At 31.8% G+C, this 27,855-nt stretch overlaps 1 protein-coding gene across 4 annotated transcripts; it reads right to left on the minus strand.

The window, feature by feature from the left end:
* Positions 1–1,677: 1,677 nt before the first annotated feature.
* Positions 1,678–26,670, minus strand: LOC143042508 (protein FAM47E-like). Of its 4 annotated transcripts, XM_076214841.1 has the most exons (11): positions 26,491–26,658; positions 22,721–22,744; positions 21,918–22,074; positions 18,738–18,959; positions 16,540–16,730; positions 15,432–15,525; positions 10,388–10,651; positions 9,342–9,506; positions 5,210–5,293; positions 3,412–3,439; positions 1,827–2,013 (listed from the first exon to the last, which is right to left on the minus strand). In XM_076214841.1, exons 1-11 carry the CDS (start codon positions 26,559–26,561, stop codon positions 2,003–2,005), a joined length of 1,311 nt encoding a protein of 436 aa, XP_076070956.1. In that variant the 5' UTR covers positions 26,562–26,658; the 3' UTR covers positions 1,827–2,002. The 4 variants fall into 4 exon arrangements, with proteins under 4 accessions (XP_076070953.1, XP_076070955.1, XP_076070954.1 ...); XM_076214838.1 differs by lacking the exon at positions 3,412–3,439 and having other exon boundaries at positions 1,678–2,013; XM_076214840.1 differs by lacking the exon at positions 3,412–3,439 and having other exon boundaries at positions 1,678–2,013; positions 22,587–22,744; positions 26,491–26,647.
* Between the last annotated feature and the right edge of the window lie 1,185 nt (positions 26,671–27,855).

Below are 27,855 nucleotides of genomic sequence, written 5' to 3' on the forward strand. Positions count from 1 at the left end.
GGTTGTCGTTTTTTTATGTGTGACATAATTGTTTTTCAAACATTCATAAATTAGGCTCTAAGTTTTCTTGTTTGAATTGTTTTACATTTGTCATTTGGGGCCTTTTATAGATTACTATATGAGGTATAGACTTTGTTCATTGTTGGAGGCAGTATGGTGACCTGTAGTTGTTAATTCCTGTGTCATTTGGTCTCTTGTTGAGAGTTGTCTCATTGGTAACTATACCCTGCTTCTTTTGTAAATGTACACCTTCCAATCAATCTATGCATTTAATATAGTTGACCTATTATAGTATCTAAGAAACAAACTTAACCAAACTTAACCATGTCAACTTACCATTGACCAGTGAACCATGAAAATGAGGTCAAGGTCAAATGATACCTACCAGACAGACATATATTTTGGATGGAGAGTTGTCTCATTGGCACTCACACCACATCTTCCTATATCTATATTCACCTTAAAATCCTTCCATACAACGAATACAGTTGATCTATTTCTTATAGTTAAGAAAACGGACCAAAACACAAAAAATTAACACTGAGAAATGAACCATGAAAATGAGGTGAAGGTCAATGGACATATGAGACGGAAACTTTGTAACATTAGGCATCTATATAGTATGAAGCATCCAGGTCCTCTTCTTCATAAAATATAGAGCTTTTAAGAAGTTAGCAAATGCTATTGCCACCGCCGGATCACTATCCCTATGTGAGGTCCTAAAATGACACCTTGAAAATGCAAGGTACAATACAGGAGACTGGTAGAGCCTTTTGACATAATCAATTACTTTGCACATTTTTTCTCCATTTTTATATGTTTCTAAATAAGATCTGGCAAATATGAGTACAGACTTGTAGTGGTGGAAACTTTCAATTCAAATGTGCATTGGAAAACGTAAATGGTGCAAGACAAATGTTTCAAATTTTAGTAGGTTAAAAGATAATGTTTTAAAATTTATAGTTTACCTCACTTGGAGTTATTCTTAATGGTACAAGTTGTGTATGACTTGAATGGAAAAGGGGAACAGTGAGTGTATGGTGTATGGTATAAATGTGGGTATTTCATACCATCAAATGATTGTAAAAGTCAAACCTAAACTATTTCATAGCAAAATAAATTCAGCAAGTTTGCATTTAAATGAGGCTACAGATTAACAATTTGAACCCTGTGTCTCGTCTAAATATACAGGATTTAAAAATATCATCCTTTTTCTCTTTAAATGCTATTTGTTGATCTAAAAGACAAGCTTTGGTCCAAGAAGTAAAATAAAAAATCAATATATTTTCAAAAGTTTAGTTCAGACGTTACCTCTTAATCATAAACAAGCTTAAGCTCCTGTCAAAGTTTCATAATAATGAAAGTTTGACAAAGTAATTGAAATGAAACAAACAATAAACTTAGACTGTACTTAATTGTCAACTGTAAAAATAAGTTCATTTACCAGTAAAATAATTTAAAATGAAAGAAAAACAGTTTCAAATTGTTGATGCCGCCAATGATAGAAGCTAGGATCACTATGTCCTTCAATTTGACAGGCGAGAACAAAACTTATTTATACACTTTAATTTTATCACAATCTTGCATGAATGTAAAAAACATAATATTTTTTTTTCAGGCATTAGGGATTTTTACAGATTATATGACATATTTAAAAAAAATTAATAAAACAATATGTACATTTTTAAAAGATCTGATGTACTGATGGTCAACAAAAATATCTTTTTCCTAGAAATGTTCTGTTTTCTTTAAAAATAAAGAATATCAAACAGTCAGGTCTGAGAAAAGTTTTGTAACGTTTTTGCAGCACACATCTTGCATGGAACTTTAGATGTTCAGTTCAGTACACATGAAATAATAATTACACACAAATAACTTGATACGTTATTAAGAGACTTCAACTTGTTTTTTTCTAAAGAAAGTCTTCTTTTGTTTAGCAGCTAGCTCCGCCTCGATTCGTTTCTTTTCTTCTTCAGCAGCTTTGGTTTGTATTTCTGCTACTTCATCTAGAAACTATAAAAAGTTAAAAATAGTTAACGTCTAGACAAAATAATTTTTAAATAATGTGTGAATTAAATATTTCTGGCAATTTTTAAATTGCTTATAATGTTAACATACCAGTATACAGTACAGTGAAACCTGACTTAACCGAATCCTACATAAATCGAAAACCTGTCTAAACCAAACATGTTCTTAAGCACTGTCATATCAAATGAGTCTTGAACCTGATAAAACCTAACATCAGCAAATACTGTACACAATCTTAAGTCCCTGAGAGGTTCGTTTTAAACAGGTTTCACTATATAAATATCTTACTAAAATCACAAAAAACTACATTAATTGGGGATAAACAGAAGTACTAAAGCAAACAAGTTTCAAGTGGAGTTTTGATATACAAATTATTTGTTCTAAAAACTTGCTGCCATAAACAGTATCAAATATTAAGAGTTTTATTGTTCATCTGCAGATAGCAAGATCAATGCTATTTAACAAGATAAACAAACTGCAAGAAACATGAAACATTATTCCTATGTTCAGAAATATTAAAATAAAAACTATGCAGCTGAATGAACAAAGAACAATTATAGACCAGTGGTAGAAAGAATTATAGGTTTGAGGGGTGAGTAAAATTTGACTTTGTAAATTACTTCAATATATCTTTCATAATTCGAACACTGTACTACATGTATATAAACAAATATATTAAAATTCAAAACTTGTAACATATACATATATGTCTACATTGTTTTCCTTTTGTTTTACTCCCTCTCAGCATCTAACATGAGTTGTCTCCCATTTGTTGACAAAAGTAATTTTCTTGCAAGGTACTTATCAAATTAATACATTAATTTCAACTGATATTTATCAACAAAATGTTGTCAAAGGCAATCATAAATACAATTGATTTCTAAAACCAGATCTAGAGGGTTTAACAAAATTTATAAAAATTATTTAACAAATGGTATAGAAATGTTGAAGAATTAAAAACTGAATGAAAAGAGAAATTATTATTCATGGTTGTTGCTCAAGATAGAGAAAAACTCTTTTCAGGAGAACAAATACAATTCTTATATTACAACATTTACTAAACATGTGTTAACCAAATTTCTTAAATGTGTTCAATCATATTTTTAATTTTATTCAGAGCAACCTATCTGGTGTTGCAATATGTTAAATGTCACTAATAGAGAGTTGTTTCATCAATGCAATATACTAATTTCAACATTTAAGAACATTACTAAATGAAATTAAAAAAAATAATTGAACTGACAAGTTGCAAGAAAATTGGATTACACATGTATGGTCAATACAGTAAAATGAACGATTCTTTCATCAACTGACAACAATAAGTTAACAAATTAACAAAAAGGCAACTTTAAAACATAAATTGTGTTTGTCTGAACATCTTACCTTTACCTGACTTGATTAATTTAAGAACCTAAATAGTTATATTGAGAATCAGATTTAACACATGTACATTTTCTTGAGGGCCCACTGATATTAAGAATGGACCCTATGATCAATGCTCTTATAACATTTGGTATCAAAGAACAAGATAAGTATATTAGTACTATTCTTCTGATCAAAAAAGTTTTGTATATATGATCTAAAGAAAGAACTCAAAATAATTCATCAATTAAGAGACAAAACAGTGCTACAGATTATGATGAACTCACACAACAGACAGTTACCAGTAAACTGAACCCACAACTGACAGTTACTAGTACACTGAACCCACAATAGACAGTTACCAGTATACTGAACCCAAAATTGACAGTTAAGTAAACAATACACACAACTGGTAGTTACCAATACATTATTTCCACAACTGTCAGTTACCAATACATTATTTCCACAACTGACAGTTACCAGTATACTGAACCCACAACTGACAGTTACCAGTATACTGTACCCAGAACTGACAGTTACCAGTACACTGAACTCACAACTGACAGTTACCACTACATTATATCCACAGCTAACAGTTACCAGTACACTGAACTCAAAACTGACCATTACCAGTACACTGAACCCACAACTGACAGCAACCATTACACTGAACACACAACTGACAGTAACCATCACACTGAACCCACAACTGACAGTAACCATTACACTGAACCCACAACTGACAGTGACATTCAACTGAACCCACAACTGACAGTAACCATTACACTGAAACCACAGCTGACAGTTACCAGTACACTGAACCCACAACTGACAGTAACCAGTACACTGAACCCACAACTGACAGTAACCATTACACTGAACCTACAACTGACAGTTACCAGTACATTGAACTCACAAATGACCATTACCAGTACACTGAACCCACAACTGTCAGTAACCATTACACTGAACCCACAACTGACAGTAACCATCACACTGAACCCACAACTGACAGTAACCATTACACTGGACCCACAACTGACAGTAACCAGTACACTGAACCCACAGCTGACAGTTACCAGTACACTGAACTCACAACTGACAGTAACCATTACACTGAACCCACAACTGACAATAACCAGTACACTGAACCCACAGCTGACAGTTATGTATACTGAACCCACAACTGACAGTAACCATTACACTGAACTCACAACTGACAGTAACCATTACACTGGACCCACAACTGACAGTAACCAGTACACTGAACCCACAGCTGACAGTTACCAGTACACTGAACTCACAACTGACAGTAACCATTACACTGAACCCACAACTGACAATAACCAGTACACTGAACCCATAGCTGACAGTTACCAGTACACTGAACTCACAACTGACAGTAACCATTACACTGAACCCACAATGGACAATAACCAGTACACTGAACCCACAGCTGACAGTTATGTATACTGAACCCACAACTGACAGTTACCAGTACACTGAACTCACAACTAACAGTTCATCATCAGATTTAAGATAACTGAGTATGAATGTAACTACAAGTTGTCACAAATTAATGTTATTCTTTTTACCTTATTGTCATAACCAATAATACTGTTATAACCCTTACCTTTAACCCAAATCTAACCAATAACTAACCATGACATCAGCTTTAACACTTAAACCTAATCCCTAACCTAGCCCTAACTCTGAAACCTTACTCTAATGTAAATATCATAAAAAGATAGTTAAAATCTTATTTGTTTCAAGAACTTTCCCACTATACCAGTCAGTATCTGCAGTAAATAACTCTTACTTCTGGTTTCCGTTTGTCTTTCTTAACATCTATTGTCCAATCCATAAATAATTTGGCACCATGGGACTGTGCTATATCATTATTCTACAAAACAAAATAACTCTTTAATATGAAGCAAAGAGATATAAATATCAATATATTTATACACATGGTCACAGACATCAGTTTTTTTTAAATTTCAGATATTGTATTATTCTGTTTAAATCTTTCCAATTTTAATGTGATTAATAAAAATTATGTGTAAAATGAAATATTTTAATCCTATTCTAATCCTCATTAAATATATAATCATTATATACCATTCTCTTCCTATAAAATGCTTTACCACTTATCCGATGGACATGCATATATATGTTACAGTAAATAGGTGAAATTAGGAATTACATGTAATTACTAAAATTTAGGAATTACATGTTATTCCCGATGCACTTAGTAAATACAAGTAATTCCTAGAACTGCCCAGTTATTAACAGTAATTACTAATTTTTAAATGATTTTTTACACCTATTTACTAACTGTTAAAACAATGTTGTAATATGGTCAGCTGATAAAAAGTTATGGTAATACCTACTAGAAGATCAGTGAATACTCTTCGAAAGTGATCAACCTAAAATGTTCTTTTTATTTATTGGTGCAAAGCTACGAAATATATAGCAAATTAAATATGATTTTTGTGTTGTTAAGTCATTAATTATAATGAAATTATAATTCACTTTTAGCAGGCAATCTCACTGGTTCTATTTTGTTAAATATGCTGAGAAACATGGTTGATGAGTTGTGCACTTGCAAGTTAATAATTGGACCTCTTTGAATGTAAATTAATGTTAACTTGGAAATAACTAAGATCAGCTATAAGTAATATATGATAAAAGTATTATTTTACAAACTTTACTTCAAGATATTATCTTATGATCATAAACAAGCTTCTGTCCAAGTTTGGTGGAAACCCAGTCATAGTGAAAAGTTAATGTTAAATGGCATGAAAACTACAAACAAGTTCGTTATAACATGTATAATAAAATGAGGAAAAAAAAGGATTTTATTTTTACATGATTTATTTACCTCTTAATATTTGTCTTATGATCATAAACAAGCTTCTTTTCAAGTTTGGTAGAAATCCAGGATAATTTAAAAAAGTTATCAAAATTTAGCCGCTGATGACGGAACATAGGTTGGTTCGCTATGTCTCGCGTTTATGCGATAAAAGTCACATGCATGCTCGACAAAAATGAAAATAATGTCAACAAAAGGGGTGAAATTTTAAGGTGACTTATTCAATCCACAAAAAGATTAGATTCATCACAAATGTCCGACAGCAGAAGTCATTGTTGTCGCTTTGACACATTCCTCATTTCCTTTCTCAATTTTATATTTTATAGTTGATAGATATAGGAAGATGTGGTATGAATGCAAATGAGAAAACTCTCAGTTCAAGTAACATATTTTTTTTAAAAGTAGACCATTGTATGTCAAGGTATGGCCTTCAATACTTAGCCTTAACTCACACCGAGCAGCAAGCTATAAAAGTCTCCCAAAAATACTAGTGTAAAATCATTCAAATGGGAAAAAGAACAGTCCCCCTATATAAAAATGAGAAACTAGGAAAACTAATGAACTATTTAGAAAAAAGAATTAAACTTTTGTCATTGGGCAACTTGAAAAGCAAAATTAATATAAACAATAGACTCTCAAGATCCTGAATCGGTCACCTGGTTTTTTTTAACTCAATTTATTCATCAATCATGATTTATATTTTTGAGTTATAACGTATATCAGTGTTTGCTTTAAATTGCTTTTTATTTTATTTTTTTGTCATGTATGCCACAAAATGAATATATAAGTTATGTAGAAAATTATCAGATATAAACAAAATTTGAACTTGATCTGCAATTTGTCAACTTAATACCAATTCTGAAATCAATATTTACAAGCATAAGGGGTAAGTGTGGAGTTAATTTTCGAGTTCAATGACAACAACTCTACACAAAATCATCATCCAGAAACAAAATTCCAACTTCATCTATAACTTGGGTGGATAAAACTTTTTACCAATTTTCAAATCAATATCACTTCAAACTTCCCACAAATGTCTGTCTAAATTTTGGATTGATATCTATGTCTTGCATGCTGATTTTTAGGGAGTTTCAAAACGTATTAAACCACCATTTTCCAGTTTCGATTCACAAACTCTAATGAGTATGCACTTTTGATGTGCCTTATATTCCTTAATCCTTAAGTATAAGCCCTAAAAATCCCTATCCCTTTACTTTCTTGTTCGGTATCTTGAATTATGTCTTTAATTTTAAAACAAAAAAATGAAGTCAGTAAATAGCTGTAAAAATGACAAAAATAATCAGTAAATACCAGTAATCACTGAATCAACTAGTAAATACATGTAATTACTAAATTGGCTAGTGATTACAGGTATTTACTGAAATGTTTAGTAATTACGTGTATTTCCTAATTTCACCTATTTACTGTAACATATATAGCAATCATCATATTTGTACTAATTATGTTTTATATATTCACAAAGTGGTATTGATTTTGGCACATTTTAAAATCTGTTTACAAGAAAATCAAAACACATTCAGTGTTTATATATTTGAATAGAAATAATGACCAATAGATGAAGTGATCTATGATAAGTGAAAAAATTAAGCCCCATCCAGTTGCTTGTAGTAGTATCAAGTAATACCTTGGATGGTGGGATATAAAGAACAGGACATAATTATATGGTGAATAGGCAATCTCATTATTGGTATTTTATATTATGTCCATTGTCATTTATATAAATGCTCATTGGTAATGGTGTAACTATATAGGTTTGTGTTTCATCCTTCTAGGAATCTTCTAGGTGTTAGATAATGGCTGAAGCAAAACTAAGGGACACTTAAGAGGCCGTGCCAATATGCATTGAGCTTCGTACTGTACAAACATGGAATGTGCAAAAATTTAGATTCAGTTTAAAATCCTCTTAATTGATTTGTTATATAAAAAAAAACATGTTCGATACAAAAAAAATCTTTTCGATCACATCTTGTATCTTAGGAAAGTGTTTCCTTAGTTACGAGTCCAAAAAGCGTAACAAAATTAGACAAAAATCAACACATTTGCAGGCTACCTAGAGCAAAAGTGTGACTAGAAGTGTGTTTGTTGTTACAAGTTCAAAGTAAAGTAACAATTGCCAATCATATAAAACATTTTTATCAGTGATGATGTTTTTGTAATACGTTGCTATGGCAACTGGAAAATGCAAATTTTTCATGATGTAATTGTTTGTAGATGGAATATGCCAATTATTAAGTATTTGGGACTAATAAAGGTGGATTCAGGGTTTGAAAAAAAAAGGGGGGGCATAATTTTTTTTGCTTGTCATATAGTCTTATAAGACTAAGATGTTTCTTATAATCAAGATTTTATGATTTTTATTTTTTTCACTTTCCACCTGAAGCTCTATGCTTATTGTCACAGCCTCTTACATAAATGTAATCTGACATTACAATCACTTTTTAGTTTGTGCTTGTTTTTATGTCATTTTGATAAACCAAATTAAATATTCAAGTTACCTTTAGTGTGTAAGAAATTATAAATATATATATATATAAATATAGGTACAAGAAGAATGTGTCCATAGGACAGGTGCCCCACTTGCACTATCATTTTCTATGTTTAGTAGACCGTGAAATTGCGGTAAAAACTCTAATTTGGCATTAAAATTAGAAAGATCATATCATAGGGCATATGTGTACTAAGTTTCAAGGAGATTGGACTTCAACTTCATCAAAAACTACCTTGACCAAAAACTTTAACCTGAAATTTGCACTATCATTTTCTATGTTCAGTGAACCGTGACATTGGTGTCAAAACTCTAATTTGGCATTAAAATTAAAAAGATCATATCATAGGGCACATGTGTACTAAGTTTCAAGTTAATTGGACTTCAACTTCATCAAAAACTACCTTGACCAAAAACTTTAACCTGAAGTGGGACAGACGGACGTAAGAACGGACGCACAGACCAGAAAACATAATGCCCCTCTACTATTGTAGGTGGGGCATAAAAAGCCATCAGTAATAATTATAACAATAAAAGATTTATGCTAAGTATAATATGAAGCATTAAATATACCAATTCTTTGCTTTTTTTCTTCGATTCCGACATTTCTTGATTTTTAACTTCTTTAGGATCTAGTAACGGAATTTCAGCATCTCTTTTCTTCCATGATTTTGGATCTAAATACCAGGAGCCATATTTGAACTTTACCCATGTTGGCTGGTAGTTACCACTGTATTTCTGAAGACAAAAATATATACTAAAGTTACTTTTGGTTCGTTCAGTTAGCAACAATTAACAAATAAATATATACAAAGTACAAATTTTTAAACTGTTAGAAGTTCAATTTCTGTTTGATAAATTGACAATTAATCATTCTAATGTGGATTACATATACTTTCAAACTTATCAGTTTATTAAAATTTTATCTTTAAGGTTAAATAGACACACAGCTTCTCTCCTGTTCTAATCAAATATAAATGGAACTGTAAAAGAAAAGTGTTAAGCAAAATATTAAAGATCTACATAAGTCAACTTTTTATAACTGTTAATTGACTGCTTATAAGAGTTATTGCCATTGATACATGGTGTCTCATCTTCAGCAAAAAGTATCATAAATGTAAAAGCAAATATGTTTAGCACACTAAGATCTACACATTAGTCAACATGGCAAAATCTCCTAATTTGACATTAAAAGCAAGATGGTTTTTTTTTTCTATTTGTGCTGTTTTTCCATTAACTATATATAATAATTTAATTTTGGATGTAAAACGTCTTCTGATTGGCTGACGTTATTTTGTAATGAGCCCATAGACATAATTTAGTCATGTGACCTTGACGTCATCAACGTTTTTTCATGGTTTTCTACGGTTTAAAATGGAATTTAGAATTAAATTATAAGAAATGACTGTAATATTTTTTCTGTCTATTTGAAATAACATAAAAAATGTGGTGCACACTGTTAAATAACCCGCTACGCACGTTATTCAGTGTGCACCAAATGTTTTATGTTATTTCTTCATAGACAGAAAAAATATTAGAGTCATTCCTTAAATAAATCAAACTCTTCTGCACAATAAGATCTACAAATCAGTAATTTGTAAAAAGGAACTATATATTACCCATTTTTCTGGAATTTTCTTTTCAGTTGGTATACTCTTTGTTGCCTGTTGTTGTTGTGCTACATTAGCTGTGGCTCTTAACTCTTGTGGAACATTGGTTAATTCTACTACATGTATAGGGACTGACAGGGCTGGTTTTGTTTCATAGCCACTGGCAAATAAACTGGTTATAGTTGACTCTTCCATATTATTTTTGTTTGACTCTCCACCAAGATTTGCCACCCAATCACAAAATTCCTTTGTAACTTTTTTTATATGTTCACTCTGTAAGATAAATAGGTACTTGTACTTGCATGTTTATTTTTCTACAAGCAGTCTAGTACAAGATGGAAAAAACTACTCAATTAATTCAAATGATCAAGAGTTAATTTTGACACTCATGAAGTCAATCTTTTAGAAACAATAGCAAATTATCAAATCTAATAATTGACAAAAAATTCTTTTGAATATAATTTAGGAAAAGTGAAAGGGAACATAATAAGCCTATTTCTATATTTAACAAACTTCCAAGTACTCGGATACAGGGGCAAAGAAAGCAGCCAACAATGCTGTGGTGGTATGGTGTTTTTACTACATTGAAGTTTTAAAGAATGAAATTATAAATTCTTCTCAACTGAGGTTGTAGGCTCACAAGAAAGTCTTATATTAAACAGTCATATTATTACCACATCTCAGCTTGATGCCCTCTCTGAAGATTTAAAGGTCTCTATTATTGATTCCTTCCTACACACAAAAAAAGTGTTCTACAATTAAGGTAGATGGGGTGTCTAAATTATAATCCATAGATTTTTTTAATAATTTGCCAAAACGTAGTTTATATCATGCCTCTGGCCTTTGTTAGTCTTGTATTATTTTAATTTCAGTTTCTTGTGTACAATTTGGAAATTAGTATGGCGTTCATTATCACTGAACTAGTATATATTTGTTTAGGGGCCAGCTGAAGGACGCCTCCGGGTGCGGGAATTTTGTCGCTACATTGAAGACCTGTTGGTGACCTTCTGCTGTTGTTTTTTTTTTTCTATGGTCGGGTTGTTGTCTCTTTGGCACATTCCCCATTTCCATTTTCAATTTTATTTAAAAAAAAAAATTAAAAAAAAGAATGGATCACAGGGCTTATTTCATGCTACAGATTGTTCAAAATTAACAGATTTTGTATAGATTATGCATGGAAACCCCAATTTTCTGCCATAAAACGAAAACTGCACCATAAAATTTTGAGATAATATATGAGAATATAGCTTTAATAGTATGCTTTCAGATAAGAAAAAGAAAAAATGAGGTCACCAGACCCGTTTTCTTGCTACATAATAAAATAGAAAAATTCCTAACACATTCAATCGTAAAATTACCTTTATCTGAATTATCTACCCTTACATTTGAGTTGCCTCCCCTTATGTGGCAAAAGTTTCTGTTTATTTGTTTATTTGTAAAATACAACCATAAATATGATAAAACATTTCATTTTCTATATTGAAATGAAAATTCTTACACATGAATTACCTACTACTCTCAAAATTTGCACATTCTATCAAAGATCTAGACCTTATGTTTTCTGGTATTTCAAAATCCAAGATGGAGGAAGACACCCTGTATCTACCTTAAAGACAAATCCCTCTATTGTTTATGCGCACATACCAGTGCAACGGTATTATGCCGTCAGCATAAAAAACGTTTATGAGAGTAATTCCTCTTTGATCCTAAGGAGAGAAGGATAATCGTTTTGATATGTTGATTTGCCGAGAAGAAATTGAAATGAAATTATGTCTAAATAAATGTGAATCAAGTGTAGCAAAAACATACAACAAAACGGCAAAATAAATTATATGAATAAAAATATAGTCAACTAATCAACTAGCAATCTAACGAAAACGAAAATACATACATAAATGACCATCAAGAAACAAAACCCAATCTGGATATTTGACAAGAATATAGGTTAATCAAATTATAATATGATACTCATTTCTGAGTTGCAAAACTTGTGTCTAATTCTATTGTCAATGTTCTTTGATAATTAAATATGTTTAAACATATAGTAGGTTTTTAATTGTATTTATATTTCCCCAAACCATTAAGACAGTACATAAATCATCAATCATGTCATCAAAATTCAATGTATCTATAGCAATAGGTACAATTCGTACATATATATGGATAGTGCATACTGCACTAACGTATTTTGAATGTGTAAGGCTCTTACATGTTTACAAGCATATAATAAAAGATTTAGCATAAACGCGAACAATACAGTAACCCAACAATGCATACGTGTAAAAAAGAGTACATATATAGAAGTTCATATATGGACTTCTAACACTACATGTTTTTTTTATTTCATCCGTCTGGTCCGATTCGTTAAGTTTTGAACACTTGTGAAATGGAACTACGATATATTTCAATTTAGGTAAGGCCAATTAAAATTAATTGATAGATTTTCATCCCCGCCCGCCCCTCTGAAATCTTCCCGCCCCGATTTTTTTTATTTTATGAAAAATAACGATTCCCGGATTTTGTTCATTTCCGTTACCGGTAACCGTCGATAATTTCGTTTCATGTAAAACTTCCTGTTTCCAATTTCGGTTTTCGTATTTCTTAGAGAGAGTATTCTTATCATTTACCGAGAATAGAGATTGATTACGAGAAGGGCATGAAATATTCGGGTAACGAGTAAAACGCTGTGTCCAAGAACGCAAATCGCCGTATGTCACAACTTAATGACACAAATGTTTGTGAGTAAAACACCTTGGATTTATTTTATTTATACAATGACTGACATGACTTTGTGTCAAGAAATTTGGACTGTGAATGAAACCCAAAAGCGTAAGAATCGTGGAACACATTTGACTGGAATAAAGAAATTGACACAAGCATGATCTTTTTAGAATGGTGACCGTATATTGAGTTTAGAAAATGGACAAACATAAGCAATTTTAATTTATTAATTTATAGCAAGCTCTTAGATTTAGATTTAGCCATGGCGCCTTTAGTTTTTTGTAGAAAAAAACAGCAAACATCCTCTGTCCCAATACCCACGATAGAGTCACTAAACAACTTTATGTTCTACATTCAATTTGTAATTATATTTGCATCTTGCATAATTATATTAAGGACCAACTTTATATTTCAACACTGTTTGAGTTTTTTCATTTTATTCTGTACTCATCGTACTCGTGTTGCATATCATTGCATTTGCTTCATTTTATTAGGATAACAAAACATTGCCCGGATTCAAAAGCAAAATACATTTGATGTAGGTTGTCCAACTGAAAAGAGCATTTGTCCACATTTCTGCTGTTTACTATAAGATAGGTTTCTACAGCGGCAATTACATGTAGAACAGTGGTTGCCAATCAGATATATATTTATGAATTTGAAAAAGCGGCATCAGCATATGGAGTATATATGTGTGTGTCTCAATTGATACGTTACTCTAGAGCTAGCTCAAAGTATGTTGATTTTGTTGAACGAGGTATACTTCTTTCTCAAAAATTTCAAAGACAGGGCTATGAATCAATCAAATTAAAGTCATCACTCAAACAATTTTATGGCCACCATCATAAGCTGATATGCCATAATGACAAAAGTGTGTTAGAAATCATATCTCAGTGATATTCTTCCTCAGTCATAACAACCTTCCATCATTACCGAACTGAACAAAAATATAACATGACGGGTACCGTATACGGTGCAGGAAATGCTTACCCTTCCGGAGCACCTGATTTCACTCCTGGTTTTAGTAGAGTTCGTGATGTTTCCTACTTATTATTTGTAGCTGTTGATGTAAATGTCTTTTGGTTTTATGAGTCTTTGGTTACTCCTTGGTTTTGATTGTTATTGTCTTATACACTATACCTTATGGATGTATTTACATGATAAAGGCTTGTTATTACACTTGCATATATGAATAACACGTGACAAGAAGGTTTCATATGAAATAAAATTTTAAAAATAAAATCCTCCCACCCGCCCCATTTTTTTCAAAAATTTGGATGAAAATCTACTTATTAATTTTAGTTGGCCTAACAGATGCGCAATTTTTGAATAAAAAACATAAATTATGTTTGTGAGTTGGATGGAGAGTTGTCTCATTGGCACACATACCACATATTCTCTCTGTTTAATAGTTGGCAGAACAAAGAATTAAATAGGAATACATATTAACAAACAAATCATTTAGCAGGTAGGACTAGGTTCCAATGATAATCACGGTAACACAGCTGAATGAGTATACTTCTAGCAACCTCATGACCCTCACAAGTGATTGGGGAATAGAAATATGGTCACTTGTTTTTTTCCGACCGGCAGTAACACGTTTGCCAAAGTGGAGCTTCCATTTAGCTGTGAGGGATGTATCAAGTACAAAGCGTTGGTCAATTTTTATTAAACTTGATTGTTTTATAGATAATTTCACAATAAAAAAGGGGGAAATTTATTTTAACAATTTATTGTTATCAATTTCCACTCGGAAAAGGGTGATATCAATAATACAGTTTGTACTAACAACAAGGTTACCAAAAAACACAAATTTTTTATGGGTTACAGACTTTTCATAAAATATTACACTGTTATTGACTAAAATTCATGATTTCCAAATTCCACGAAAATGATGACGTTTTAAATCATAAACGAGGTCGGTGACCCCATTTTTTTATTTGTTTATTTTACAGCTTTTACCTAACCTAAAGTAAAAATAAAATATAAAAAAGATATTATTGGTAGATCTGAATAGAAGGATTTGTATTTAAGTGCTTTTTACTGGTTCCTTAACTACTTTTTCTATGGATGTTTTAAATAAATTACTTGCTTTTGATGGTCCTTTTAATTTGGTTGACAGTTTTGATTTTTCGACTCTCTACACTACACTTTCACACAATCTTTATATAAAGAAAGGATTTTCTGTTTAATCAAATGGTTGTTTGAAAAATCTAATTGCAAATCTATTTGAACTAGCAGCCATCAATCACTTGTTTATGACACTCAATTTGAATGTCTCTATCTGTAATAATATTGTTCAAATTACAACAACATAAAAAACATGTTTAACCTGTGTTTCTGCTTGTGTTGACTTCACATCACCAGGTTTCTTTTTGTCTTTTTTGTCTTTCCATCTATATGGATGTCGAGGTATTTTTTCCCCACTAAAATGAAATTTTGTGTAAAACTGTAAATTGTGTTATTTTGGATGTAGCTTTATTTTGGTTTATTGAAAGTGCCAAACTTAAACACACAAAAATTAAGCTGTAAAGATGAGTCATACTAAATTGTACATGTTTTTAAGATTTATCTTTGGTCTACATGTATGAAGACAAAATAAAGAATCTTCTCCTTACAGTCAATAGTTTAATAAATGTCTTGAATTATTTCACAAAACAATTCCATAGTTTTCCAAAAAGATACTGAGCATTTGACAACCAAATCAGAATTGCTGCCCAAATGATTTTTGATTCTCCAAGAAATATATATCATTACAGAAATACATCAATATTTAAAAAAATCATTTAAATTTCACGAACTTGTTGATAAACCATAATAATGTGTCTACAATAATTTAAATAGTTAGTTACTTGGAAAAGGATTAAAACTAAGTTACGCTGTTGGTTCTACTCATTGATGAAGGGTGTATTGTGAACTTAATTGCTTACATCAATGTTAATTACCCACTCAGGTTGTGCAGATTTCATTATTTTGTAAGCCAATTGGATTTTTAATATGATTTTAAAATATAGATTTTATTTTCAAAAACACTCAGAAAATGAAAAATATATATTTTCGAAAGTTTGCTTCAGACATTTATCTCTTAATCATAAAAAGCTTCATGAAATTAATGAAGGTTTGATAAAGTAAATTTTAAAATATTTTAATGTTTGTTGTTACTTAGCTTTCATCTAGGTTACTTCTCAGGTAAAAAAAAACAAACTTTTCAGACTTGGTCCAATTAACAATATTCAGCTGAATATAAGGTATCTTATTCTAACCATATAAATATTCCTGTGTCAGTTAAAATTAAGCAAACCAATAACAAATGTCTCTGCGAACATTTGTAAAAAAATAAACCCTACAGTGAAGTCTGGAAATTAGTCTCAATCAAATCATTGCTTTAGCTTTTATTTTTAATTTATTCTTAGTAAACATATATATAATATGGAGTTTACCCAAAGTTTTCCATTTCTTTTTCTTTTTCTTTCTCCTCTTTCACAGATTTATCATCTTCCTCATCAATGTCTGATTTCCTTTCTTCCTCATTTTCCTCTACAATTTCTTCATCATATTCATCTCGTTCTGATCCTTCCTCTGACATCATATTTATTTCTGGATCTAACAGATCTACGATCATATCAAACAACTAGAAAAGAAACAAAGTAGGTATCATTCAAAGGATAAATGTAATGCATTTTAATTTACATTCTGTTAACAAATTAAAAGAACTTTACTTGCTATGTTTTATGTAGACCTTATTAAATAGAGGTTTACATTTGTGTAGTATTCATTTAAAACAATCAAAGAAATTACATTTAAAACAGAATTAAATCAGGACCTTAGATGTCAGTGAGATGTATTAAAGCTTGTGTGCAGAATTTGTCCAAGGTGGTACAACAGAGATATAATCAGATACACAATGTATACTAAAATAACAAAACATCTTTGATTAAAAAGTTAAAGTCATAAGAAACGAGTGACTGGTGAAAAATAATGTTTATCCAATTCTTGAACCAATGCATGTATATATATCATAAACTTAATCCTCTGTGCACGATTTTATCATTTTTTACACAAATAATTACAGTATAATCGTCAATTTTTTTCCCTCTGTCTGTTGTGATTTAACAAATATGGCTACTCATTAAATGCCGTGTTTTGAAGCCCAAGTTTACCGATTGTCACCTTATAGTAAATAATCAACAAAAATCATGGGTATTTAGCAAGTGTTTAACATATACAATCAGGTAATTGTTTATTTTAATGACAGATTCATGCATATTGCTATCACCAGAATTTTACGAGGAGGGTCACGCTTAGGTCACTATGCATAAGGAAAATATGTCGGTGAATTGCTTCCTGGCAGCAAGCAATTAAAAATAAGTAAACTTCTTCTAAATGTGGACAAATTAAAGAATTTTCCTCAGAAAAAAGTATAGTACTCTCAAATCGTATTTTCTTGTTAATTCGACCTGTTGATACTGTTTATAATGCTTTTTTGTTATTTTTTATTTATATGGATCTTGTCTGTACACCAGCTTTCATTATTTGTAATATCTTCAATTTTTCACATATTCTTACAACATTTTTATAAACTTCAAGATTATAAAAAAAACGTTTTTTTTCTAAAGTGAACATTGATTGGTTAAATATTTCTCAGTCATGTCCTGTGTTTGAATTTGTTTGTTAGCTTTTTGGTCATGAATGTTTGTCTCTAATATTTAATTAACTGTGCATTTGTATTCAGATATCGCAGATCAAATTTATTCGTTCATTGTTTAATCATACTTTTTTTGATTGAGTTAAGTCTGCCAATTGATATTTTATCGTATGTTTTTCTTTGTTGTGATGTTATGCTATTGTTTCAGAAAAAGGGAGAAGGTTTGGATCCATTAAAACGTTTAATCCCGCTGCAAATGTTTGCACCTGTCCTAAGTCAGGAAACTGATGTACAGTAGTTGTCGTTTGTTTATTTAATATATACGTGTTTCTCGTTTCTCGTTTTGTTTATATAGATTAGACCGTTGGTTTTCCCGTTTGAATGGTTTTACACTAGTAATTTTGGGGCCCTTTATAGCTTGTTGTTCGGTGTGAGCCAAGGCTCCGTGTTGAAGGCCGTACTTTAACCTATAATGGTTTACTTTTTAAATTGTTATTTGTATGGAGAGTTGTCTCATTGGCACTCACACCACATCTTCCTATATCTAAATATACATAAGTTGTATAATGAAAACTATCCATTTAGTTTTAAAAAACATATGCATATTTTTTTTTTATTTGAGGTTTCATATGACTTTAAGCAACATTACATATACATGTAGTACAATTTACAGATTAAAAAACAATATAACTTAACCATATAACACTTAAGTTGTTACCTTTTATGGTGTTTTGGAATTTTCTTAATATTTGAAAAGATGTTGCTAAACTTCATATGCCTGATTTTTGGGCATGTTCATATCCTAACATGGATCATTTTTTCGACATCAGTCATCAACATTTTAAATATAAACTGTTGTCATTGGAAAAGTTATATCAATTTCTTCCCTTCCAGCAGTCCAGGACAAAGAATCCTCTACTTTGACAAATATAAAACAATAATTATGGTGGTAGAATAGTCACCAAGAGGATTAGGGAGGAAATAAACACTTACATCTGGAGGACAGTTTTCCTCAAAATGTGGATAAAGAGCCAGTGGATGCTGTGTTAGTCCAAACTCCACTTCATCAATGTGATCTCTCATTTGTTGTTGTAATGGAGTCTGTCTTGAGTAACATATTTGATGTTTTGTAAACCTTTTCTTTGCTGCTGGCTGTTTTACAGAACTTAAATTCTCACCGCTACCTTTTATGTTTGGCCCTGGTCCTTTAGAACCCTAAAAAATCAAATTTCATCTATTATCAAGAAGAGAACACTTTCCCTTCATCAGAGCAACATTTATAAGCAGTGTTGCAATAAACACATTTCAAATGAAGTCTGATTGTACAGTTTTTTTTCTCTTTTTTTTTCATGAAATCACTATGACTACTTATGCCATTTAAGAATATAAAAACAGGAAAAAAACACTTAAAAATAAGGATGAACAGTTTTACTTCCAAAGAACAAAATGCTAATTTTTTCCTTTAAATTTTCTTCATAAAAGATAAGACTAATACAGCAGCTGTAGCTGTGTCTTGCTGCTTACAACTGTATGTGGAAAATCTATACTGGAGCATAGCTGGAGCATAGCTGGAGCATAGCTGATCATTCAAAACTTTGAAGAACATTTCTGTTTTACAATGAATATTGCTAACTATTAGAAAACAGGAAGTGGTAATCATAAAAATGGCTAAAACACAACATTATAAATCTACAGACTAAATATTAAAATCATCCCCATCTATAATTTGACAAACACGTTTTCCTTCCATGATGATTGAGTGTCAGAGTTCGCGAAAAGTGGTGGTCCTCAGGATGTCTGATTGAAACACAAAATTAAAATCCTGGTACAATGTATCTATGATGAATTATTTACCTTGAGGATGATATCTCCTTCCACAGGTGGTGGATAGAGTTATTTAAAGCCCGCATGATTTACCTTGAGGATGAAATATCCTTCCATAGGCAGGGATGGGGTTGATTACTTTGAAATACATGTAATTGATTAAATTACAATTACTTTGCTTATAAAATGTAATCGATTACCTTACAATTACACCTTATTTCAAATGTAATTGATTACATAAGATTACTTTTCTTTAAAGTAATCATGATTACTTGTGATTACTTATGATTACATTGTATATTGCAATATTAAAGAATTCCTTATAACTTAAATCCTCACAAAAAAGCTAATTTTGGTGATTTTTTTTAAAGCCATAATTTATTAATCTTATTTAAAAGAATTTAGACTACCAAGTACCGTGTACCATGTGTAATTTGATTACAAAGCTATAGACGAGTGTCCTTTCTCTATGTAACAGATATAACTTTGTTTTTTTTCTACAAATTTTAAACAACTGCCCAATTCACAAAAAAACCTGGACAAATAATGAAAAATCGGGCGTATGACATTTGCGTCGATTTTGAAAATATTCATTCTTTCATTTGCGCCGATTTCATTTTTTCATTTGCGCCGATTTTATATTTGCTCCTAATTAGATTTACAGGTACGTTAATACTTGTACATGTACTATACTATATAATACCATTGGTAAAATCTGGTTATAAATCTTGTTCATTTATGTTAATTTTGATTAATATTGTTCTGGAACTTCGTTGCAACACGATGGACATATTGCACACTGAAACGAGCCAAAGAGGGCCATACATATTGAAAGGTTAGTGTCCTGAAACATAACAACATATCCTACAAATGTACCATAAAATCGTATAAAGCCAGAGAGTCACCACGGATTCTATTGTCAAACCACAGAACGAGCATAATCATGTGGCAGATGTCCGAAAGACAGAGGCTAAAGAACTATGGGTACGGTCAAGGAATAAGTCTGGAGATGTATCTTGTAGGCCTTCTTCCACCTCCCCATGGTGATTCATTAAATTTGTACAAGTGGCTAACGGAAGAGGTCTATAATGATAAATGAAAAATAACATGACTTGGATGGAGAGTTCTCTCATTGGCACTCATACCACATCTTCTTATATCTATTCACCTGTAATTTACCTTTAAAAATATTGGGGCAAATGAAAAAAAAAAATGGGAGCAAATGAAATGCAGATCGTCGCAAATGCAAAACGCCGGAAAAATCAATTAAGTATAGTTTTATTGTCTGTGAGGACATAATTGACACATCCATAAATGTTGTTACAGGTATTAATCACTAATTTCATTTTTTTAACAAACAATAGGTGAGCTTGGGTATTGAAATTTTATTGCCTTAATTGCAAAATCAATAAAGTTATAAGTGGTTAATTGTCATAATTTGTTTGAAAATTTTGAATACATATATATCATAATATTTATGGAAAACAAAATTTATTAAAATTGTCCAAAAATGAAATATGATTTTAAATTCCATTTTGAATTAAAAGGGTTCATGCATTTATGTATGTCGATCTTCACAGTCAAATTGGAACTAAATATTTTCTGCTTTTGAATTTCATTTTAGTTTTATAAAAATATTGGGCATACTTATATGAAATTGGAGTTCAGAGGCGGATTTAGGGGGGGCAGGGGGCCCGGGCCCCCCCGTTTTGGGAAAAAATTTGGTTGCTTATATAGGGAATCATTGAAGCATGACTGGAGCGAGCCCCCTCTTAGGTCAGTCAGTGGGCCCCCACTTATGTAAATTTCTGGATCCGCCACTGGAGTTAATATCAGAAGTGTTCAATCAATGAACAAAAATGCTTTCAAGACATACTCTTATATCATAAGAGCTCAATCTCACAAACACTTGAAAGAAAATTCCTTTAGTAAACTGTTAACAAAATAAAACACTTGGTTATACAAAACTTGTTATAGATGATACTATTTATCACATTAAACAAAGTCCCATCATAGTGAATACTAGTTTCATGATTTTTTTATTCATGCTTTACATTTTCATATTGTCTATCAAATACTACTTTCCTATATACCAGTATACAAGATTTGTAATCAGCAAGTAATCATATGAATGCAATCTTTAAGTAATCTAAAAGTAATCATGATTACACCTGTTTATGGCAATGTAATCGATTACATTACGATTACTTGTAATCAGAAATGGCATGATTACTGATTACATAGGATTACACTGCAAAATGTAATCGATTACAGCTGATTGCGATTACTGATTACGATTACCCCATGCCTGTCCACAGGTGGTGGATAGTTATTTAAAGCCGGATTTACCTTGAGGATTATGTCTCCTTCCACAGGTGGTGGATAGCCATCTCTAAAGTCATCCAGCCCATCTTTAACAAATAACCAGTTTTTGCCCACAAGATGTTTAGATGTATCTGTTGGCTTTAATGACTTTATAAACTTTGTCTGTAATCTTTCTTTATACCTATTAAAACAGTAATAACATTTTAGCATGGACATAATTCACATATAACATTTTTGAGAGAGAGAGAGAGAATTTTTGGTCTAAGTGCATGAAGAATATGAGAATATGAGTTAGCAGATGTGAAAGAGGTTTTAAAAATTAATTCATTTATTCATTTTTTTACTGATAACAATCTCACAGTTCATAATGCATACATATATAGGTGGCACTACTCTAAAGTTTGTTGGAGTCACCAATTTGTCCGATGTTTTACTCTTTGTAGCTTATTGCTTAAGTTTTCTATATCATCAATATTCTGACTATATTTCTGATACCTAATGTACAAAGTGTAGAATAAACCATTGCTACACATTTTCAAGTTATGTTTTTCCAAACTCATTAGAAGGAATTTTAAAATGACATATAATAAATGTCTTTTTAATTGCAATTGATAAAGCAAAAGGAAAAGTAGGAAGTGATTACCTGTAATAATGCCCTGCAAATTTTGCGATGCCTGCAATATATACACATACCTGCTTGAAGGGAAGTCAAAGACTTCTGAAAAAGGTGCATTCATTTAGCAATAACTTTTTATTACTTTGAAGTATAAGATAGAGTGTTGCTATAAAAGTGTGTAAATTAAGAAGCAAGAACTGTTAGGTATTACCCTCTAGAGATTGGTGTGTCACACCTGAAAAAAAAGTAAGAAAGATTGAAAGAAACAAATTACAAGAGTATATTAGAGAAAAAAAATTCTCCACCTAAAAGTTTAGAAAAAGAAGCTATAAGAAAGAACTTAGAAGTGGAATTTATTTGTGTCACATGAGAAATGAATAGTGTTACAACAAAGTAAAGAGAAAATCTTAAAGATTTGAAAATATTCAGACACATATATATGAAAAGTAAGAACTAGTGAATGATGTAATTAAAGTAAAGTATTTCTTCTAGTAGACCACATGTGTAGGTTCCATCAAGGTATTGAGACTAGATTTTATAGAGCCATGCTCATATAAGACAGCAAGTCACTTAGTCAGACAAAGAACATGCAATTGCAGAGGCTTGCTCATCATGTACATGTAAGATAGCTATATTTTAGTCGGACAAAGAACATATATAATTGTAGAGCCTTCCTCATGTAAGATAGTTAGTCAGACAGAGAACATATATTGTACAATGGTAGAGCATCACTCATGTAAGGCAGCTAGTCAGACAAAGAACGTGCAATTGTAGAGCCTTCCTCATGTAAGATAGTTAGTCAGACAGAGAACATATATTGTACAATGGTAGAGCATCACTCATGTAAGGCAGCTAGTCAGACAAAGAACGTGCAATTGTAGAGCCTTCCTCATGTAAGATAGTTAGTCAGACAGAGAACATACAATCATAGAGCCTTGTTCATGTACGGCAGCTGGTAAAGACAAAGAACATACATTGTACATGTACAATGGTAGAGCATCACTCATGTAAGATAGCAAATCAGACAAAGAACATACAATTGCTGAGTCTTGCTCATGTACAAAATGTAAGATAGTTAGTCAGACAAAGAATATACAATGGTAGAACCTTGCTCAATCATGTAAGGCAGCTCCTTTTTCGAAATCTACAAGGGTGTCTTTAACATGCAAGAGATATTGCATTCTCTTAAAATGGGTCAGCCATTTGTCCTCGTCTTCTGACAGACTATCATAGTTTCTCAAGACCATTCTTGCAAATGGTGTCAAGGGAGAGCCGAAAAAAACCAACTGAAATGTTCTCCCTGAAAAGGCAGATCAAACCCGGAACATTTAATTGTTTGTAGCTTGATGCATTAACCACTCAACCACAGCTCTTAAGATTAGATTGTTAGTCAATGTTAGGTAATGATATTTTGCAGATGTTACTGATTCAAGAATGTGGTTGTGAAGGATGTACATTTAATTATGCCAGTAAGTATTTTTCATTTGTGAGATAATGTAGTAAGATCGATACATGTACATTTATCAGAGTGAAATGACTACCAACACACTGCTGAGTTTAATTCAACTTGTAATTTATGGCAATCAAGATGATTATCTTGTGTTATATTTCTCTGTCAATAAAGTGAGTTCATAAAGGAGGCAACTATGTGAAATTTTTTTTTATTTTGTATTCAATTTTTCTATGTGTAGTTTAAATGTTTTAATTTGCTACATACATGTAATTATGTTCACTCAGAGAACAATGGGATAAGATTTAAATGCAAAAATCACTGAAGAACAGTTGATTTATAAATATCAAATAACTTCTTCTTCCAGGTAAGAAACTGGATTCAAAACTGAATGTTATTGGTTCTGCGCAACGACACGTTAACTTAAATTTCAAATTCAACAGATAACATCATTTTGGCATTTTCCTACATATTTAATAAACTATTGTCTTCCTTTGTTTATGCATAGGGCCATAAGTACAGATGTTAAATATGATTGACATTTTCCTTTAAAGTGTTGTCAATTGTTTAATTTTGGCTCATTAATTTGTGAGCTGTATTCTGAACCGTCAACCTCTTTAACAATTATTATGGAACTACCAAATGATTTGAAAGCGCTTTTAGCCACGATGAAGTTCAAAGGAAAAGAACCTGAGTGGAAATTTACTGCCAGTTCTGTCCATGTTACAGTCCAACTCACCTGGATCAAGGCTAAAGACCAGGACACTACATCCAGGAAACCTAAGCCAGCCCTTGAAAGGAAACACAAGCCTCAATCTACCAGGAGACAAAATGCTGAGCGTTTCACCCAGTGGATGGACTCCAAAAAAGCTGTTGCTTCTGCTGCAACCCCTGAACCTACCACCAGTACAAGCGTAAATGACATCTGTCAGACGCAAGCCAGGGATACAGTTATTGGTATAACACTTACACCAACAAAATATGGTGGAGAACCAAAGGGACTCAACATCAAGACGGACACTGTCACTAGTCCGTACAACTCCCAGAAGGCATGCCATTGCCGGTACTTCTATACTCCAACCAAACCTAGAAGTAAGCGTTGTAGGATAGATTTCACAGAAGGTTTTGACATTGATGGCCCTTACCTAATTCGTACACCATCACATACATCGCCAATATCATTGCCAGATCCAGAGGCCATTTGAACTGCCTTCGCCCTACTAGAACGGCCAGACACTCCGTACCAACCTCAACCACCAGGTTGGAGCAAGATGAAAGGGAAAAGAACAGCAGATTCAACACTGCAAGAATATAGGTTATTGTAGTCCGCAATATCTTTTCAGATAGCCAGACGTTAAAACCCAACATCATCATCAATTTTGGTTCAGTGTAGCATTGTTCTGAGTAACAAATTATTTTACACTTGCTGAAGTACACAAAAATCAAATATTTCTACATCTTTTTCCGTTTAAATTTAACTGACACATTCAGGACACAATTGTCAATTCAGTGAATGTTTACATAATACATATACCAATTTCTGAGGATACAATTATTTTTCAAAAATACTTGAAGGAACTGAAACAACCTTTCCTGTAAATTGTAATGTTTATCGTAAACACGTTTTTGTACGGGCAATAGAAGAACATTTGTCAACATTCCAGCCAACGTGTACATGTATACAAGCCTTAACTGGATTCTACACCTTCCAATACAAATACAGAATATTGTATGAATGTCATACAAATTACAAAAGCCAAAATGAAGATCAACTTATCCAAATGTAACGGCGACCCTATGTTTTAGAACAGTATTATGTCCCTTTAAAATTGACTGTTGTAAAATTAACATTTATATATAATTTTAAATTACTATTGTTAATATGAATTATTGATAAAAATTGTTGTTTCACATGTCAATATACAAAATGTATTTAGTAACATTATTGTCATGATTGTGTTATATTTCATTGAATTTATTCTCAGATTTTGTTGAATTTGCAACTTATAATTTAGTTTTAGAGTGTTTATATTTGAATAGTATTTGTTAAATAATTGCTAAGATAAATAATTGTACTGGGCTTGTTTTCATAAGCCACTTTGGTTGATATAACAACCTCTCATTTTAGCTTTTATTTAAGAGCTTACTGGTCTTACACAGACCTCAGTCACCGTCTACAAGAAAGGTCTACCACAGACCTCAGTCACAGTCTTCATGAATGGTCTAGCACAGACTTCGCTGAAAGCTGGTCTTGCACAGACCTTGCTCACTGTGTACACGAAAGGTGTTGTCTACACGAAAGGCGTTGTCTACACGAAAGGTGTAATGCATTTCACTGCATCTAGACGCAATGTCGCTATTGAAACCTGATTTTATTGTGAATACTGTATATAGCCTGAGGGGACTAGATATGTAATGTCACCATGCGTAGTCCCGCAGAGTTTAAACGTTTCATTCAAGGAACCCAACTCTTAGTTATATGGAAGAAGAAGAACTTAAAAACCCCTCCGGTTACACAAATAAAACATTACCATTCTTGTGGTCTGATTTTCTTGTCTGTAACGGTTTTCACGAGTGCAAGATCATATTTTTTTTCAGCCATCTAAAACTAATTATGGTATATTTTCAAAAATACGATTAAAAATAATCATTTATCAACAGCATAGTTGTTGCTATAGAACTACTTCCGGTTTCCGTATCGGAACGTTCTAAAAAACGTAACGAATCCCGGTAAGGATACAGAGTGCTATGAACCTCTGGTGTTATTTCGCTCTTATCTACACCACAGTGTGGGAACGGAACTGTACGGTTTTATGGTGTTTTGGTCATTCGGGAGACTGTCAAGCGGGCCTCCGACATACCAAGGATTTGTAAAGTAAGTATCTTACTATACAAATCCTTGGACATGCGTAACAATAACAAGTTGCTTGATGGAAAGTTTGATGAACTCAAGTGTTACTATAAAACGTTTCTGCTTCAAGTTTTGGTAATGAAAACATTCTATACGTATATATGAACCAATAAAACAATAAAGTGAATGAATACATCAATCATTGCACATCTTAGAAGTTTCACACACATATCATAGTTTTGTTAAACACGAACCTATTATTTGAAATTGAATTTGACAACAGAAATTTCCCCCGCATCGTATATATATATAACGATGAATCCGGATAACACTGTTATATGTGCCACTGGACATGAAAAAGCTTAACCTTTAATAATTCTGAATAACTAGAAAAAAATGATTTTTTCAAGCAGAACTATCTAAAACTTTTTTGTCAGATATTTTTTAGGGGAAAGCATTAAATGATGAGAAGATATATATTTTAAAAGATTTCCAAGGGTAAGCAACATAGAAGGGGTATCATTATCTTTAAATGTTGGTGTGTCCAGCATATTACATATGTGGCAACCTTTTGTTTAAGTCTTAGATCTAACGAAACTTTTCAAAGTTATTCAAGTTCCATTACTAACTTAAATTAAAGTTTACACCTTATAATGCAGAATATCTCGTTTAAATAGTTTTCTATCTCAAAAGATTGAAAAATTTCTGAGGATGAATATAGCAGCCCCTATTCGAAAGCAGCATTCGTTAACTTGGTAGACATGTTTTTGACAAGCAATACTTTGAACCACTGACAGGGTCTTTAACGATCTTATGCGCAAAAATGACAAAATTAAAAACCGAGTATTTCCCCTCGCTAACCTGAAGAGTGTAGGTTTCAGATCGAGAGTTTCTGGTGTATTCAATTTTTTTCAAAACATACATCGAAACATTGTGTCCCATAGACCTAGAACTATAAAAATAAGACCTAGAACTATAAAACTATGTAATTTCTTCAGGTCACAGTGTCACCTAAAATAACTTTATCTTTTGTCAATAACTTGGT

The sequence above is a fragment of the Mytilus galloprovincialis genome, chromosome 8 (genome assembly GCF_965363235.1).
Source record: "Mytilus galloprovincialis chromosome 8, xbMytGall1.hap1.1, whole genome shotgun sequence".
Classification (NCBI taxonomy): Eukaryota; Metazoa; Mollusca; class Bivalvia; order Mytilida; family Mytilidae; genus Mytilus; species Mytilus galloprovincialis.